Raw genomic sequence first — 17480 nt, forward strand, 5'->3', positions numbered from 1 at the left:
ACTCTTTGCGTTCAGTTAATCTAGATTTCTTGTAATTTGCATTAGCTGAGTTGCTTAATGGCTCCTTGGTTTATTCATGTTTTATTTATAAGTATAAAAAAATTTTTGGCTGCGTTGGGTCTTTGTTGCTGCACGCGGGCTACTCTTCGTTGCAGTGTGTGGGCTTCTCATTGGGGTGGCTTCTCTTGTTGCGGAGCACGGGCTCTAGGCGCACGGGCTTCAGTAGTTGCAGCTGCGGGCTCAGTAGTTGCAACATGTGTGCTTAGTTGCTCCGCAGCATGTGGGATCTTCCCGGACCAGAGATCAAATCCATGTCCCCTGCATTGGCAGGCAGATTCTTAACCACTGTGCCACCAGGGAAGTCCTAAGTATAAAAATGTTTTTCAAGAAAACATTTCGCTATGTGATATCAGGAAGGAGGGAAATGTTTCTAACTTTTTATGGTTTAAGTCTTTTTAAAAAATTTTTTATTGGATTATAGTTGATTTACAATGTTGTGTTAGTTTCAGGTTTACAGCAAAGTGATTCAGTTATACATATACATATATTTATTCTTTTTCAGATTCTTTTCTCATATAGGTTACCACAGAATATTCAGTAGATTTCCCTGTGCTATAGAGTAGGTCCTTGTTGGTTGTCTATCTTATATATAGTAGTATATGTATGTTAATCCCAAGCTCCTGATTTATTCTTCCCCCCACCTCATGTTTCCCCTTTTGGTTGAAGTGTTTAAGGTACCACAAATAAAGGTCCTTTCTATCTCATTATTCTTGGTGTTCTCTGGAGGTCTTTAAGTGATGGGCATATTTTTTATTTTCCCTTGGTATGCAGAGTAACCTCCTACACCAGTTTATCTGCTTTACTTTCCTCCCTATGTTATGATAATACAGTCAGAGCTTTTTAAGATGTAGTTTGTTGGGTCAGTGAAAATGAACTAAAATGGTTGAGTTAATATCCATGACTCAGGTGTGGTATTCCGCTTACGGTTTCCCTTCCCTCCTTCCATTTCACCACCCCTGAAAGCAACATACTGTTAACCCCGTAGTATTGTGGATTAGGTTACTTGGTGTAGTGGGAAGGTGGAGTCAAGATTTACATGGAGGGGTATTCAAAATTCCAGTCATTAAAGTGCCAGATAACACAGCTTTCCTGTATATAGATCACAGTGGAGTTGGTTGGCAAAGATCTCTCTTACAATCTAATAATCTGTAATGATGCTTCATTCTTCATATTACCTACTTGAAGAATTTTCATAATAGCCAATTTATGTTTTAATAAAGAGGCATTTATTTTAATTATGGTTTTTAATACTGTAGACAGTCTTTTCACAAACACTAAAAAAGAAGACCACCATCATCTTGAATATAATATTAATGTCTAAGGGATAAAATAATGGTGTGTATTTTCTTCATATAGAATATTGCAAATTTGTTTTTTCTCTTGGGTCTATTTTGCCACCAAATGCTCAACTAGTTCTACCTTTTCTGATCACTCAACTATTTCAGATTTAAGGATAGCTCTTTCTCATAAGGAGTTGTCACGCAGCACAGTACAAGGTGTATCATGTTAGATCAGTAACGTTACACTGACAATGTAATTGAAATTTACTATGTACAAAAAAAAAGATTCAAGAAGAAAAAATTTAGTGTCTCTTTACCTTTGCATAGATAATTGCTTTATTTATTGTGCTTTTTAAAATTAATTAATTATTTATTTATTTTTGGCTGTGTTGGGTCTTCGTTGCTGTGCACGGGCTTTCTCTAGTTGCGGCAAGCGGGGGCTACTCTTCGTTGCAGCGCACAGGCTTCTCACTGCGGTGACTTGTCTTGTTGCGGAGCACGGGCTCTAGGCACGTGGGCTTCAGTAGTTGCGGCATGTGGGCTCAGTAGTTGTGGCTCGTGAGCTCTAGAGCGCAGGCTCAGTAGTTGCGGCGAACGGGCTTAGTTGCTCTGCGGCATGTGGGGTCTTCCCGGACCAGGGCTTGAATCTGTGTCCCCAGTATTGGCAGGCGGATTCTTAACCATTGTGCCACCAGGGAAGTCCCTTCACTGTGCTTTTAACAAACATTTGAAACTGAATGAAATGCTTATGTGCATATTGAAATGTCACAGTGTAGGATGTTGCTAGCACTGGCACAAAGTATTAAAATTATTTTGTGAAGATTGGTGCTTGTATTAAGCTCTATATAAGATTTTGAAAATGCTGGGGCATGTTATTTAATGAATGCAGCCCATTGCTTCAGGGGATCTGTGCAGAGTAGATGCTTTACCATGATTATAGTTACAAGTCCTTATGTAATCTGGTTCTCTGCTAAGTGACCTCATTTCTTATTATTCTTCTCCTGATTCACACTGACCTTACTATTCCTTGAACACATCAAGCATATTTCTGTCTCAGGGCCTTTGCATTTGCTCTGACTCTACCTGGAATACTGTTTATAAATTTCTATGACTGATTTCTTCCTTTGATTTAGGTTTTTATTGAAATATCACCTTTTTAGAAAGGTCTTACCTGTTCTTGCTGTTCCTCCTCCATCACTTTCTATTCTTTTATCTTTCATTTTCTTCATACTACTTGACTAGTTTATTTGTCAGTCTTTCAACTGTAATGTAAGCTTCACAAGGGCATGGACTTTATTCAGTGTGGTATCTTAGTGACTGGAGCACAGTAGGTGCTTAAGTCAATAAGTGAATTATGTTGTAGATGTAAAGTATGTGCTTTTCCCTAAATTCAGTGTTGGGACTTGAGGGGGGAAAAAAGTAAATAATGAAAACCATCTCTGGAAAATAATTACACTCTTAAAAATTGGATAGACTAGGAAACTTTAGCAAGATATCCCACTTGACTGTTCTGGTTACCTCCTCGTGGTTTTTCTAACAGGTATTAGGAGTCAAGGGATTTGTTGGAGTCCTATTTAGAGGTCCTCAAATGTTTTATTTCTGGCACTCTATAAGTCACACAAAAGTGGCCTTCTGTTTTCATATCCTGTAGTTTCTCTATGCTGTTATTTACGTATATGCCCCATAATTTTCCAAAATATACTGTCTGGTATTTGCTTCACTCAACTCCTCTTATGTATACTTTATAATTTTCTAGAGTATTATTAATGAACCATAATTCTTAATTATCGTGAGGACACTGCCAGAGTTTTGACAGAGCTTCTGGGAGTCTAGATACCACTTTGGGAAACATTTGCCTCATTGCATGTATTTAAGATTTTTTTTTTCTTTTATAGACAGTTCAAGAGGAAGAACGAGAGATTTACAGACAGCTTCTACAGATGGTCACAGGGAAACAGTTTTCTGTAGCCAAACCCACCACACACTTTCCTTTACACTTGTGAGTCACGGAAACGTTCTTCAAATGAATTGAATTCTACGTTTTGTTATTTGATATTGAAGTTTTATTCTTCTCTTCCTAGGTCTCGATGTCTTAGTTCCAGTAAGAATACTTTGAAAGACTCACTGTTTAAAAATGGAAACTCTTGTGCAACCCAGATCATTGGCTCTGATACTTCATCATCCGGATTGGCCAGCATTTTAACTGCCCAGGAACAATTGTCCCACAATGTGTTTTCCATATCATCTTATACCCCAGATGTTGTTGCATTTGGATCCAAAGATTCTGATCCTCTCCATCAACCCCAACATCACCACTCTCTTTCACATCAGCCAGATAACTTACCAGCTTCAAATACACAATCTGAAGGTAAAAATGGTGTGTTGTATAACTGTATTTTGAACCCTAATAGCCAATTAACAGTTTATTGGATCCATGTGAATTATAGGCAAGGTAGTAATACACATGTAACTTAATTAAGATATAAGATACAAGATACCTTACATACATTTAATTCAGTTAGCTGTGCCACGAATAAATGAAGCATATAATAAGTAGCTTACTTTTTTCTTACGTGGAGATGCAAATGATTTCCTATAATAATTTATTTAAAAGATTAACTTCCTGAGCAGTCTTGTGTCAGAGTATATTAAGCCCAATTACTTCAGTACTGTCTCTGTTTCTAGTACTTTACAATGAAAATTAAGCACTCTGAAGTTCTAGGAGTTTTGGAACATCAATTAAGAACTAAAGTAAAAGTTCTTATACAAGTACTACTTACAAAACCTGTATAGTAGCCTTATGCATTTTGGAATGGTCATCGGCAAGTTTGGAAAACAAAGTTTCCTACCTTACTTTCAGCTAACCAAAATATTCCGTCTCTTAGCATTCCAGTTAATTAAAAGTTTTGCTCTGGTAGTTTTTTTTTGTTTGCTTAGTTTGCCCCTTCTTTAAGTATGCGTTATGTGTGTATTTATGGTATGTATATAGACATGTAACTCAAAACAAGTTTTACGTTAAGTGGTTAGCCATTAGGGATCTTTTGCTAGATCAGTCTCTAAGGCTCTCCCCTCCTTCTTCAGGTCATTTAATTTTTTTTTTTAATCTATTCCTCACTTTCTTAAAATTCTCACTTGGGGATTAAAATTATTGGTGACATCATTATATAGCTACACATATTCATGAAAACTTAAATTTTGTGAGGTGATTTACTGAGAACTATTATTAAAAGCTGTTAATTTCAGAAGCATGCATTGTATGGCAGATGCTTAGATACAGCTAAACTGGAACAAATATACTACACTGAACTGTTTAATTACTTTCCTTGTACCATTTATTAAATATTCTAAATGCGATTCTAATCATAGTGCTTTAGAAGGACATGATTTCTTCCTCTATCAATAGAAAATAAATAGTAGAATAATAGAATTTATACTCTTTAGAGTCTGCTACTTCTCACATAGCGGTTGCTCTCTTTCTTTCTGCCTTCCCTCCTCTTCTTGTCCCCTCCCCTCTCTTCCCTTCCTCCTTCCCCTTCCCTCTTTCACCTTATTCAGTCTTGTGGTAGCTCATGAACTAAAGACTTTTGAGAAATCTTGGCACATTCTTGTTTCCCAGGAATAGAAAGAAGAAGCACAGGGAGCAAGCTCAGCCCAGGAGGAGATGATGAAGGGCATATATACTTTCTTTTAGAGTGATTGCTTTATTTGTGAGGCAGGCTCTTCACTAAGCCCTATTTATGGCTCAGTGAAAATGGACCTGCCCCTCTTTCTCTTCCATCTTACCTTTATCCTTCTGCTGTGTTATGTTTATGGAAATAGAATATAACAAAGTATAGGAACTTAAACTACAGACATCTAGAAGGTACAGCCATGTGGAATTTTGTTAATAATGATATGCTCTTGTGTTTTATTGTTTAGGATCAGACTCTGTGATTTTACTCAAAGTGAAAGATTCCCAGACTCCAACTCCCAGGTAAACTTTGGTTAAAGGACATTTTTAACATATTGTTCTCCCTCTATTTAATCACCGTTTCTTCACTAAGATCTAAGTAATATAAAATGGCCTCAACTCAGACCTCTCTTATATGTTGTTTGAATTATTTCAGTAACTTCCTGATGAATCTCTTCTCCAGCCTCCATTTTGTTCTTCATTCCATTTTCCACCATGTTTTCTAATCCATTCTTTGCCTTGTTCTTTAGTCCATCTTCCATTCTGCAGAGTGATCTTTCTAAAATGCTTATCTAATCATTCATTAAACTCCCTTGAGGGTGGCTTATCAGACATAGAATCAAGCCCAAACTCCTAGTATGGTATACACCACCCTTCCTCCACAAGTCTTGCTTCCTATCATGCGTTCTTTCCTTTAACAAGTATTTATTGATAGTCTGTTGGGTGCCAGGTACTAGTATAGACATTGGAAATAACAGCAGTGGACAAAATGAAGTTTCTGCTCTCAAGGAGTTTACATTCTAATTGTAAGGGGTGTAAGGGGAGGGATGGGGGACAGATAGAGAACAAATGGGCAAATAAACACATGCCTGTTGGTGATAAGTGCCGCAAAGAAAAATAAAGCAGGGTAGTATATAGACTAGGGTCTGGGGGTGCTATTTATCTAGGATAGTCATGGCAAGTTTCTGATAAGGTGACATTTGAGGAGAAACACAGTGGAGGTTAGAGAAGGAACCATGTGTAAATACTGGATTCTTTCATGTGTTTATTAGACGCTGACTTATAAGATGATAGGTATTTTCTTACTTTCACATTGTGTGCCTTCTGCCTGGTATGCTCCCCTTCTCCCCCCTCCACTTGTCTATCTGGCAGTAGTCTTTTTCTTATCTTTTAAGTCTCAATTCAAATGTGATCTTCTATATGAAACTTGACCCCTCTGAGAGGTACCAAGTAATTCTTCCTCTGTAATCCAGTAAGTTGCTACTCAGATTGCTATGTCTTTGCCATATCTGGCCTTAGCAATTCAATTGCTAGAATAATAATGGTATCAGTTTTCCATTGAGAAGATTAAGGATAATAAAATGTTCTTTCTCATCTCAGTTCCTCTGTGTCTTTGCAGCTCCCCTGTATGTTCTAAACTTTAGATATTTTAAAAAATTCTCCTGTTGTTATAGTTTCTCAAGGAGACTTTATAGTTTAGATGCTTTATTCTTTATACTTTTTTATTTTTTTGAGTTAGACCTGGGTTCTGATCTTGCCTTTTCCAGGCTTCATGTAACTGTGGACAAGTTACTCTTCTAAACCTCAGTTTCCTTATCAATAAAATGCGAGTATTAATATCTTACTATTGAATTGTTGTGAAGATTAACTTCCAGATAAAACACTTATAAAAGTGCTTTACATGTATGTGCAAAAATAGGTGTTCTTTCTTGGGAAAAAGTTGATTTCATGTAATGGGTGCTCTCAGTTCTTCAGTTCTTTACTGAGTCTGCCTTTCCTTTATGGAGAATTTCTCCTAGAGATGACTGAAGAGTGAGATGGACAAGAAATAGTCTTGGGTAAGGCTTATTGGATGATGCTGTTTATCAAAGTTGGAGCCTGCTCTCCCAAGGCTTGGTTGATTGATTGGCTCTTTATTCTTAATCTCCCAGCGTTCCAGCTCGGTTAAGTTCCAGCAATGCAGATCTGCCCTTATTTCCCAGAATGTGCCATGTGTTTTATGCCTTTGTGCCATTGTACATTCCAACCCTTCCCCTTCGGCCTGGAATTCCTTTTCTCTCCTTGTCCACTTGTTACACTCTTATTTTGCGTTTCAGAATCTGACTCAGGTGTTAATTTTTTCTCAGGACATTTCTCTGGCTTCTCCTGATAGCATTAGTCTTTCCTTCCAGTACTTCTATCTCTGTACTTTGTTCGGTACTAGTACCTTTGCACTACCACCTGGTGCCCATAATAGTGCATGGCACATCATGGGTACTTAGTAAATAAATCTGTATTAAATAAGTGAATTTCCTAGAAAGCCTGAAATACCCTCTTGAGTAGCCCAAATACTCATCATCTCCATTTTGGCTTAATACTTTGGTTTATTAGAAGATACTTTATAATAATAGAAAGAATATAGTCTTTGGAATTGGACATACATAGTTTCTGATCCTGGCTCTTCCAAAACAAATTATTCTTTTGAACTCAATTTCCTTTTCTGTACAGTATAAGTAATATTTCCTTATTATACATGATATTGAGTCTTAATTTTTTTTCCACTGCCTCAGGTTCCTTTGTCTTTATTATTATTTTTTTTTAACTCTCCATCTATTTGTATCACCTTTAATTTCTTTCATCAGTGTCTTATAATTTTCTGCATACAGGTCTTTTGTCTCCTTAGGTAGGTTTATTCCTAGATATTTTATTCTTTTTGTTGCAATGGTAAATGGGAGTGTTTTCTTGATTTCACTTTCAGATTTTTCATTGAGTCTTAATTAATTTGAGGATTATTGTGAGGCTTAACTAATATGTAAAACCCCCCAAAGAGGGTTTTATACATAAAGCACTAAGTAGGTGCTCAGTAAGTAGCTGTAATTATTATCGCTTCAATTATATGAGAAGTAATGTATAATCTCTGAAAAGCAAACCGATTTTGCTTTTTGTTCTGCATTTTGCTTTCCTGCGCCAGCAGATACCTTGATCCGTTAAAGAGGAGTGCTCGGCCCTTACATTATTTATTTTTTCAGTAAATACTGACTGCCTGCTATGTGTCAGGTACTATCCTTGGTGCAGAGGATACAGTAGTAAATACAAAAGAGAAAAATTCCTATCCTCATCAAGTTTATATTCTAATAAGGGGAGCAGACAAATTTGAATAGCATGATCCGGTACCATGAAATTCTGTGTGATTCTTGTCACTTCATTATATTGTTCAATAAATGTATTCTCACGTTCATTTGTTTTTAGTATCCCACACTAAGTAGTTCCTCACAGTGCTTCCACTGATCTCTGTGACTTTCTTTCTTGGCTGTTACGTCAGTCGTTCACTGTGTTAAGGAGGTAGGCTACCGACAGTGTGGAGGTAATAGAACAGCAAGTTTGTCACCAAAACCCAGAACTAAGGATGATTGGGAATACTAATTCTCAGAAGTTAGGCTAAGGAGCAAGGGGATAATCTCTGAGCCCTTACTCTTGCCTTTACAGGACAGACTGTAGAAATTTAAGAGCTGAAAGGGACTCTAATCTCCATGTTTACAAACCCAGAAATTGAGGCCCATGGAAAGGAAGTGACTTGCTCAAGGTCACAGAGCAGCTCCAGGAGATACTAGCCTCTTAAATGCCAATTTGATGCTCTGTTTACTTGTTCTACATATCTGAAAGTTTTCTTTGGAAAACTGTTCACTCTTCTTTAATTTGGTTCTATGAGAACTCCTTCAGTTAGGGGCAAGGAGATAAGAAAGGAGACAAGAAAGTCTGAGAAGAGCAAAAGGCTCTAGAACAGAGAGCATACCTGTGACTCTGCTAAGCACTATTGACTTGGGTTGTCAGCAAGAGCTGCATGGAGTAGAACTAACCTTTCATCTTTGGAATGGAGTTGTATTGCTGATTATCCGCTTTGGTTCATTGGCTCATTATCCATTTGATATGGGCTGTTCTGTGGCGGGGGGATTTTCAGTATCTAACGTGATGTGGTTGAATGTATTTTTACTCAAGTAGACCTACGAGAAGTCCAAGAACCCATAAGATTTTTTTATACCATTAATAAATCTGTCAATCTGAGCCATTTGGAAAGAGGAACGTTCTAGCTTAATATATTGCCTTGACAAGTGATGTACTCTTTCACATCATGTTGGTCTCTCTTCCAAGTAAGGAGCATGCTAAACTTAGTTTCTTGGCTGAATGTTGGGTCATCTTTTTAACTGTACGTGTGCAGATGACTCATATTTGTATTCCTTTACTTCCCAGTTAGAATTGTTTTATGTAATTTAGGTCCTTTTGTTTATTGCATAGTTGTAAAGCATTTTTATAAACTGTTTAAATAATTGGTTTTCTTGATGAAAATATTTGATTTTCCTTTACGTCTCCTGCTCATTTGTCACATTTTTCTTTTCCCACCCATAGTCCTACTTTTTTCCAGGCAGAGCTGTGGATCAAAGAATTGTAAGTTATTATTTTTGGTATCATTTTTCCCTCTCTATCACTTTCTTTGCAGTTAGAAGAAGTCAATTAGCCAATCACCCTACCTATTTTTAGTCAGTAAAAATTTCCTATGTTTGTCTATATAGAAAATAACTTTTAAGTTATTGGGTTTTAAAGGTTCTATTGGAGTTGGGACATATCTATGCTCAGGTTTATTAAATCTGTAACAATTGTTGAAGCTCAACTGAATTGGAAAAATATTTCAAAGTTAGCTATTATATAGAAAGGAAAGTAAGTGCCTTTATTTTCACATTGATAAAACTAATTTATTGAATAATCTTTATTTCTGGAGCTTGCAAAATCACTGAAAGTTTAGTCTCTAGTTTCAAGGACTCACTTTGAGTTATCCAAACCCCCGGTCTAGTTGATTTTTTTTTTAAGAAAAAAAGAAACCCATATTTCTTCTTCTGGATCATAAATACAATATTTGAACTAAAACCTCGATGATATCTTGTATTATTCTCTTCTTTGGGATTCAGTTTCATTTTTGGATTTCTAGAATGACGCTTCACTTTTTCCATAATCTTAGAAGCATGTTTTTTAAAAAGGACTCCACATTTACGAACACAACAGTCACTTGTTCATGTTTAGCAACAAACTAGTAATTTTCATTATTTCAACAAAAAATAATAGGATAATTTCAGTAACACCATGTGGTTTCACTCTGTCTTAAAGTAAATGTAGTGATAAGTTAGTATAAGGATTTTAGACTTTCTCTCTGAGGGTTTTATATTTAATGCTCATTGTGCGTCAGCAATGTTCTTGACGCTGAGAGAGTGGTCTGCATTTGTGTCACATTCCTTTTCATTTCCAAGGACTAGTGTTTATGATTCTCGAGCACGGGAAAGATTGCGCCAGATTGAAGAGCAGAAAGCACTGGCATTACAGCTTCAAAACCAGGTAAAACAATATTTTTGAGATAATAAATGAATAGCACATCCAGGTTGAAACTAATTTTAGAAGGTTACCTGGATTTGGGATCAAAGTTGTTGTAACTGCAAGATAGTGTGGTAGCGTAGCATTGTATGATAAGTGGTCTATGTTCTTGGTCTCTTCAGCTAGTACTACTTAGTGTACATAGACAAATAGTAGATTTCTTTATTCCACTTATTTTGAAGCTCTGTTTTTCAGAGACTGCAGGAACAAGAACATTCAGTACATGATTCAGTAGAATTGCATCTTCGTGTGCCTCTTGAAAAGGAGATTCCTGTCACGATCGCCCAAGAAACAGGAAAAAAAGGTCATAAATTAACGGAGAGCGAAGATGAATTTCCTGAAATCACAGAGGTAAACTATATACTCCAAATTCCTACACTAGCAAGTGTTGTGTTTAGAGAGAACTCTTTGGACAAATTACAAACATAAAAGTAATCTGGTATTTAAATTGTATTGCATACTCCTGCTTTCGTTTGTACTGCATACCACTCTTGGCTTTATTTTTATTTTTATTTATTTATTTATTTATTTTTCTTGGCTTTATTTTTAAAGGATTATTGAAAATTCAGGAAAGAATTATGGGTGACTTATAGTGACTTCAGTAAAAAAGCATTTAATAAATTTGTGTTTCATTTCATGTGCACTTTTACTTAATGCATGTGTCTGGTACTTTGATATCAAATAGTAAGTTAAGCCTTACCTTTTTTTTTAAGCAATAAAACACAGAATAAAAATTTGGAAAATACATAAAAGTCTGCATACATTTAAAAATCTGTTCCTTAATTCATTCTTCTGTTTGAAAAACTATCATATAGCTGGTGAGTGTAACACATTTATTATAGTTGTGCTGAATTCCACAGTTTTACATTAAAAAACTAAAACAAATTTTTCTAGGAAAATGTTTCTAAAAGACTTCACTACCTTTATTTCCTTATTGCCTTTGAGAAAGATTCTATTTCTCAGGAAATTGTTTGGACCAAAGATATAAAATATAATTAGGTCTTCTCATGAACTTAGGAAATTTGGCAGCAAAAGGTTATTTCAGACTTCAGGAATAATATGAAACAAGGGTCTGAAATGTACTGAAACAGAGAAGGGAGGACAAGCTAGGATGGAAGGAAGTAATCAGGGAGGTTACTGGAAGGAATAGAAACCAAAATGTTAGAAGTAAATAGTTGATTTAAGTCTAGGGATTTCATGGAGCTTGGTGAGAGATTGCTATGTCTAAGGCCATATATGCTTGATCTCTGACACTTCTTGGTTCCCTAGGAAATGGAGAAAGAAATAAAGAATGTATTTCGTAATGGGAACCAGGATGAAGTTCTGAGTGAAGCATTCCGCTTGACCATTACACGCAAAGATATTCAAACTCTAAACCATCTGAACTGGCTCAATGATGAGGTAATCTCACACTTGTTTTTATATTCAAAGAGTAAGTGAACATCAAGTGGAAACGAAAGGTATTATTTCACTGTTTCTCAAAGTGTGGTCCTTGGATGACCTGCTTCAGAATCAGCTCTCACAGCCCTCTCCATTCTCCTGAATAAGTTTGAGGCAGTGTGGTAGAGTTATGTATTTTAAACAAACATCTCAGGTGTTTTTTTAATGTACCTTAATGTCTGAGAACTGCTGATTTATCTCTTTTTTTTGACATCTTTATTGGGGTATAATTGCTTTACAATGGTGTGTTAGTTTCTGCTTTATAACAAAGTGAATCAGTTATACATATACATATGTTCGCATATCTCTTCCCTCTTGCGTCTCCCTCCCTCCCACCCTCCCTATCCCGCCCCTCCAGGCTGTCACAAAGCACCAAGCTGATATCCCTGTGCTATGCGGCTGCTTCCCACTAGCTATCTATTTTACGTTTGGTAGTGTATATATGTCCATGCCTCTCTCTCGCTTTGTCGCAGCTCACCCTTCGCCCTCCCCATATCCTCAAGTCCGTTCTCCAGTAGGTCTGTGTCTTTTTATGTGTTGAAGATTTGGATGCTAAGGGAGAGGACATTCGCTTATTGGTATTCTCGCTCTGTTTAAGGCACCACCCGCCCTGCAGTTCACATCTTTTGAGCAAATATTTAATAGCTGACCATGTTGCAGCATCAAGGAATACTTTGGGATTTCCATATAGGAATCCATTTCTACTACCCTTGCTGTCTCTACTTAGGTCATTTACGTTATGAGTGGGAAGCTTTCTAAAATAGTCTACATTTATACGTGTTATTTTTTAAACTGACATAGAAGTTACATTATTAAATATTTGATGTATTGAGTTAAAAAAGAAAAAAGGGTATGGCTCTCAGCTCCTGAGAGTTCTAATTATTTTATGTAGGTTAGTTACATTAGAATCTTTAAACTGATTTGTCCTATTCCTAAACCTGTAGGAGCCTACAGGCTTAGGAAGGATACTTTCACAGCAAAAGAGAGCTGGGTTGGGATTTTCTCCCTAAGTACCTGCCTCCTTTCTTAGGCCCACTAGGAGCATTCCTGCCTGATAGCTTGGGTGTACTCAAGCTTCATAGCTATGGATACGTTTTAGATGCTCAATATAGTAAGCAGTAGATATTCTAGGTACCTGTATCCTGGCCTTGTATGTTTAAAACCTTCCAAATACTAATATTGACCAACGTCTGCTGGGCATTTACCTCATGTTATGCAGTATTTTTTTTTTGAACTCAAATACCTTTTTTTTTTTTTTTTTCCGGTACGTGGGCCTCTCACTGTTGTGGCCCCCCCTGTTGAGGAGCACAGGCTCCAGACGCACAGGCTCAGTGGCCGTGGCTCACGGGCCCAGCCGTTCCGCGGCATGTGGGGTCTTCTCGGACTGGGGCATGAACCTGTGTCCCCTGCATCGGCAGGCGGACTCTCAACCACTGCGCCACCAGGGAAGCCCCCAAATACCTTTTTTTTAAAAACCATCTTTATTGGAGTATAATTGCTTTACAATGGTGTGTTACTTTCTGCTGTATAACAAAGTGAATCAGCTATATGTAAACATATATCCCCATATCCCCTCCCTCTTGTGTCTCCCTCCCACCCTCCCTATCCCACCCCTCTAGGTGGTCACAAAGCATCGAGCTGATCTCCCTGTGCTATGCAGCTGCTTCCCACTAGCTATCTGTTTTGCATTTGGTAGTGTGTATATGTCAGTGCTACTCTCTCACTTTGTCCCAGCTTACCCTTCCCCCTCCCCGTGTCCTCAAGTTCATTCTCTACGTCTGCATCTTTATTCCTGTCCTGTCCCTAGGTTCATCAGAACCATTTTTTTTAGATTCCATGTATATATGTTAGCATACGGTATTTGTTTTTCTCTTTCTGACTTACTTCACTCTGTATGACAGACTCTAGGTCCACCCATATCACTACAAATAACTCAACTTTGTTTCTTTTTATGGCTGAGTAATATTCCATTGTGTATATGTGCCACATCTTCTCTATGCATTGGACACTTAAGTTGCTTCCATGTCCTGGCTATTGTAAATAGCCAGTGAACGGTGTGGTACATGTCTCTTTTTGAATTATGCTTTTCTCAGGGTATATGCCCAGTAGTGGGATTGCTGGGTCATATGGTAATTCTATTTTTAGTTTTTTAAGGAACCTCCATACCGTTCTCCATAGTGACTGTATCATTTTACATTCCCACCAACAGTGCAAGAGGGTTCCCTTTTTTCCACACTCTCTCCAGCATGTATTGTTTGTATATTTTTTTGACGATGGCCATTCTGACCGATGTGAGGTGATAACCTCATTATGCTTTTGATTTGCATTTCTCTAATGATTAATGATGTTGAGCATCCTTTCATGTGTTTGTTGGCAATCTGTATATCTTTTTTGGAGAAATGTCTATTTAGTTCTTCTGCCCATTTTTGGATTGGGTTGTTTGTTTCTTTGATATTGAGCTGCATGAACTGCTTGTATATTTTGGAGATTAATCTTTTGTCAGTTGTTTCGTTTGCAAATATTTCTCCCATTCTGAGGGTTGTCTTTCGTCTTGTTTATGGTTTATTCTAAGTGTTTTATGTGTTCTACTCATGTCATAGTCACCACAGCCCTTGAAGGTAGATACTGTAATTTTATCATCTCCATTTAATAAAGAAACAAGGCATAGAAAGATTAAGAAACTTGCAAGGTTACATGACTAGTAAGTAGCAGAGCCAGGATTCAGACTCAAGCATTGGGTCTTATCTATTATGTCATACTGCCTCAGAATCTTAAATTGGATCCCGTTTTAGGATTAGATGTATAGGATTTGAGAACCATGTCTTGTCCAGTAGGTTGATTTTCTATGGGGCCAGCTGAACTAACCCTACCATCTTTGCCATTGGTGAGTTTATAAGATATAAATTTCAGAAGTTCATCACTCCCTGAATAATATCTTTGACAAAGAATAGTAAAGAAATTATGGTTTGATACTGTCTTGCTTTAGGGGAAACATCCCTTGCTTCTTGTGGCTCAGAATAGTGATATTAGAACATTGGGTCAAATAACAGGGGAAAAAAAGAGCTCACGAAATCAAAGGGCAAAATGAAAATCAAGAACAGTCATAAATATCCACCAATTAAGTGTTTTTGATTTGGAGATATTAATCTGTGGTCTTTTACCGTTTCTTGACTGCCACTGCTAAATGGGAAAGAGTCAGTTATTCTATAGGGATTGTAGCTCGTGTTTGTTGTAAATTATACAGAACCTTCTAGGGGGCAGCAATGAGTAGGGTATGAGCTGAGTTCTTGCTATATATTCTGGTATTACCTCAGTGAGCTCCCTTACAGAGGCAGCATTCATCAGGACATATTTTCCATTCCCTGGGCCCACCAGAGGCTGGATTTTTACCAAACAAAGTTCATGGAAATTACATTACTTAGAAGAGACAAGGGAAAGGAAAGATTCCTTGCCTACTTTATCTCTACCACACCTACCCATAACTTTTGTAAGGAGTACTTGTCTTCTGAGTTCAGAATAATGCTAACCTTGAAAGCAGGTACAAATTCATATGTCCATGATGATGATGAGAACTGTTATAATAAGTACTTTAATAACTATTTTAACTATTTTAAAAAGCACCATTTTCAAAGTACCACATTTCTCAGGCTTTTAGAATTACTGCCCTTGAGAAGCTAATACCATTCTGAAGGGGAATTAGTAGATATCCTTAATTATTCATAATCATTTTAAAATACTTAATTCCATTTCTCAATTGTGAACTCTCAATCTTTTGCAAGTAATTTGCTCTCTCTTCAATGCTATTCTCCTTCCCGCAAACAGATATTTTCATTAATAACCATTTCTTTTCTTTTCATTTCTCGTGTCAGTTTTATAGGCTGCATTAAAATTTTCTCCAAAAGAAGGTGGTTGACACGTTATTTCTACTGTTTTATAGACAAGGAGTATAAGGTCCTAGAAATGAAAGGGATCAGGTTTAGTTTATAAGGGAAGTAAAATCCAGAAGTCCTGTCTTTGGGATATGTACAGAAAGCCATTAGGCTACCCTTTCTCTGCTCTCTTTCCTAAAAGAAGAGTAGGCCACAGTGCCTGTTCACACATTAGGCTTTCTAACATGTTTTTTTTTTTCCCTTAACATCTTTATTGGAGTATAATTGCTTTACAGTGTTGTGTTAGTTTCTGCTGTATAACAAAGTGAATGAGCTATATGCATACGTATATCCCCATATCCCCTCCCTCTTGCATCTCCCTCCCACCCTCCTTATCCCACCCCTCTAGGTGGTCGCAAATCACTGAACTGATCTCCCTGTGCTATGCAGCTACTTCCCACTAGCTATCTGTTTTACATTTGGTAGTGTATATATGTCAATGCTACTCTCTCACTTCGTCCCAACTTACCCTTCCCCCTCCCCATGTCCTCCAGTCCATTCTCTACATCTGTGTCTTTATTCCTGTCCTGCCCCTAGGTTCATCACAGCCATTGTTTTTTAGATTCCACGTATCTGTGTTAGCATACGGTATTTGTTTTTCCCTTTCTGACTTACTTCACTCTGTGTGACAGACTCTCAGTCCATCCATCTCACTACAAATAACTCAATTTCGTTTCTTTTTATGGCTGAGTAATATTCCATTGTATACATGCGCCACTTCTTCTTTATCCATTCACCTGTCCCTGGACACTTAGGTTGCTTCCATGTCCTGGCTATTGTAAATAGAGCTGCAATGAACATTGTGGTACATGACTCTGTTTTTTATTTTTTACTTTAAAATATTTTTATTTATTTGTTTTTATTTTTGGCTGTATTGGGTCTTTGTTGCTGTGCTCGGGCTTTCTCTAGTTGTGGTGAGTGGAGGCTACTGTTCGTTGCAGTGCGCAGGCTTCTCATTGTCGTGGCTTCTCTTGTTGCAGAGCATGGGCTCTAGGCACAAGAGCTTCAGTAGTTGTGGCTTGCGGGCTCTAGAGTGCAGGCTCAGTAGTTGTGGCGCATGGGCTTAGTTGCTCCGTGGCATGTGGGATCTTCCCAGACCAGGGCTCGAACCCATGTCCCCTGCATTGGCAGGTGGATTCTTAACCACTGCGCCACTAGGGAAGCCCCCACGACTCTTTTTGAATTATGCTTTTTCAGGGTATATGCACAGTAGTGGGATTGCTGGGTCATATGGTAATTCTATTTTTAGTTTTTTAAGGAACCTCCATACTGTTCTCCATAGTGGCTGTATCAATTTACATTCCCACCAACAGGACAAGAGGGTTCCCTTTTCTCCACACCCTCTCCAACATTTATTGTTTATAGAGTTTTTGATGATGGCCATTCTGACCAGTGTGAGGTGATACCTCGTTGTAGTTTTGATTTGCATTTCTCTAATGATTAGTGATGTTGAGCATCCTTTCATGTGTTTGTTGGCAATCTGTATATCTTCTTTGGAGAAATGTCTGTTTAGTTCTTCTGCCCATTTTTGGGTTGGGTTGTTTGTTTTTTTGATATTGAGCTGCATGAGCTGCTTGTATATTTTGGAGATTAATTCTTTGTCAGTTGCTTCGTTTGCAAATATTTTCTCCCATTCTGAGGGTTATCTTTTCATCTTGTGTATGGTTTCCTTTGCTGTGCAAAAGCTTTTAAGTTTCATTAGGT

General features: G+C 37.5%; 1 protein-coding gene across 3 annotated transcripts in view; it reads left to right on the forward strand.

The window, feature by feature from the left end:
• Window positions 1-17480, forward strand: part of SENP1 (SUMO specific peptidase 1) — a 61367-nt gene that overhangs the window by 20978 nt on the left and 22909 nt on the right. For all 3 annotated transcript variants that reach the window (XM_024736944.1, XM_024736946.1, XM_024736945.1), the window contains 7 exons: window positions 3236-3339; window positions 3422-3708; window positions 5259-5313; window positions 9394-9432; window positions 10287-10371; window positions 10603-10758; window positions 11677-11808. In XM_024736944.1, the coding sequence (XP_024592712.1) occupies window positions 3236-3339; window positions 3422-3708; window positions 5259-5313; window positions 9394-9432; window positions 10287-10371; window positions 10603-10758; window positions 11677-11808 (858 nt within the window). The remainder of the gene's footprint in view (window positions 1-3235; window positions 3340-3421; window positions 3709-5258; window positions 5314-9393; window positions 9433-10286; window positions 10372-10602; window positions 10759-11676; window positions 11809-17480) is intronic.

The sequence above is a fragment of the Neophocaena asiaeorientalis genome, unplaced genomic scaffold (assembly GCF_003031525.2).
Source record: "Neophocaena asiaeorientalis asiaeorientalis breed wild unplaced genomic scaffold, Neophocaena_asiaeorientalis_V1.1 scaffold134, whole genome shotgun sequence".
Taxonomy (NCBI): domain Eukaryota; kingdom Metazoa; phylum Chordata; class Mammalia; order Artiodactyla; family Phocoenidae; genus Neophocaena; species Neophocaena asiaeorientalis.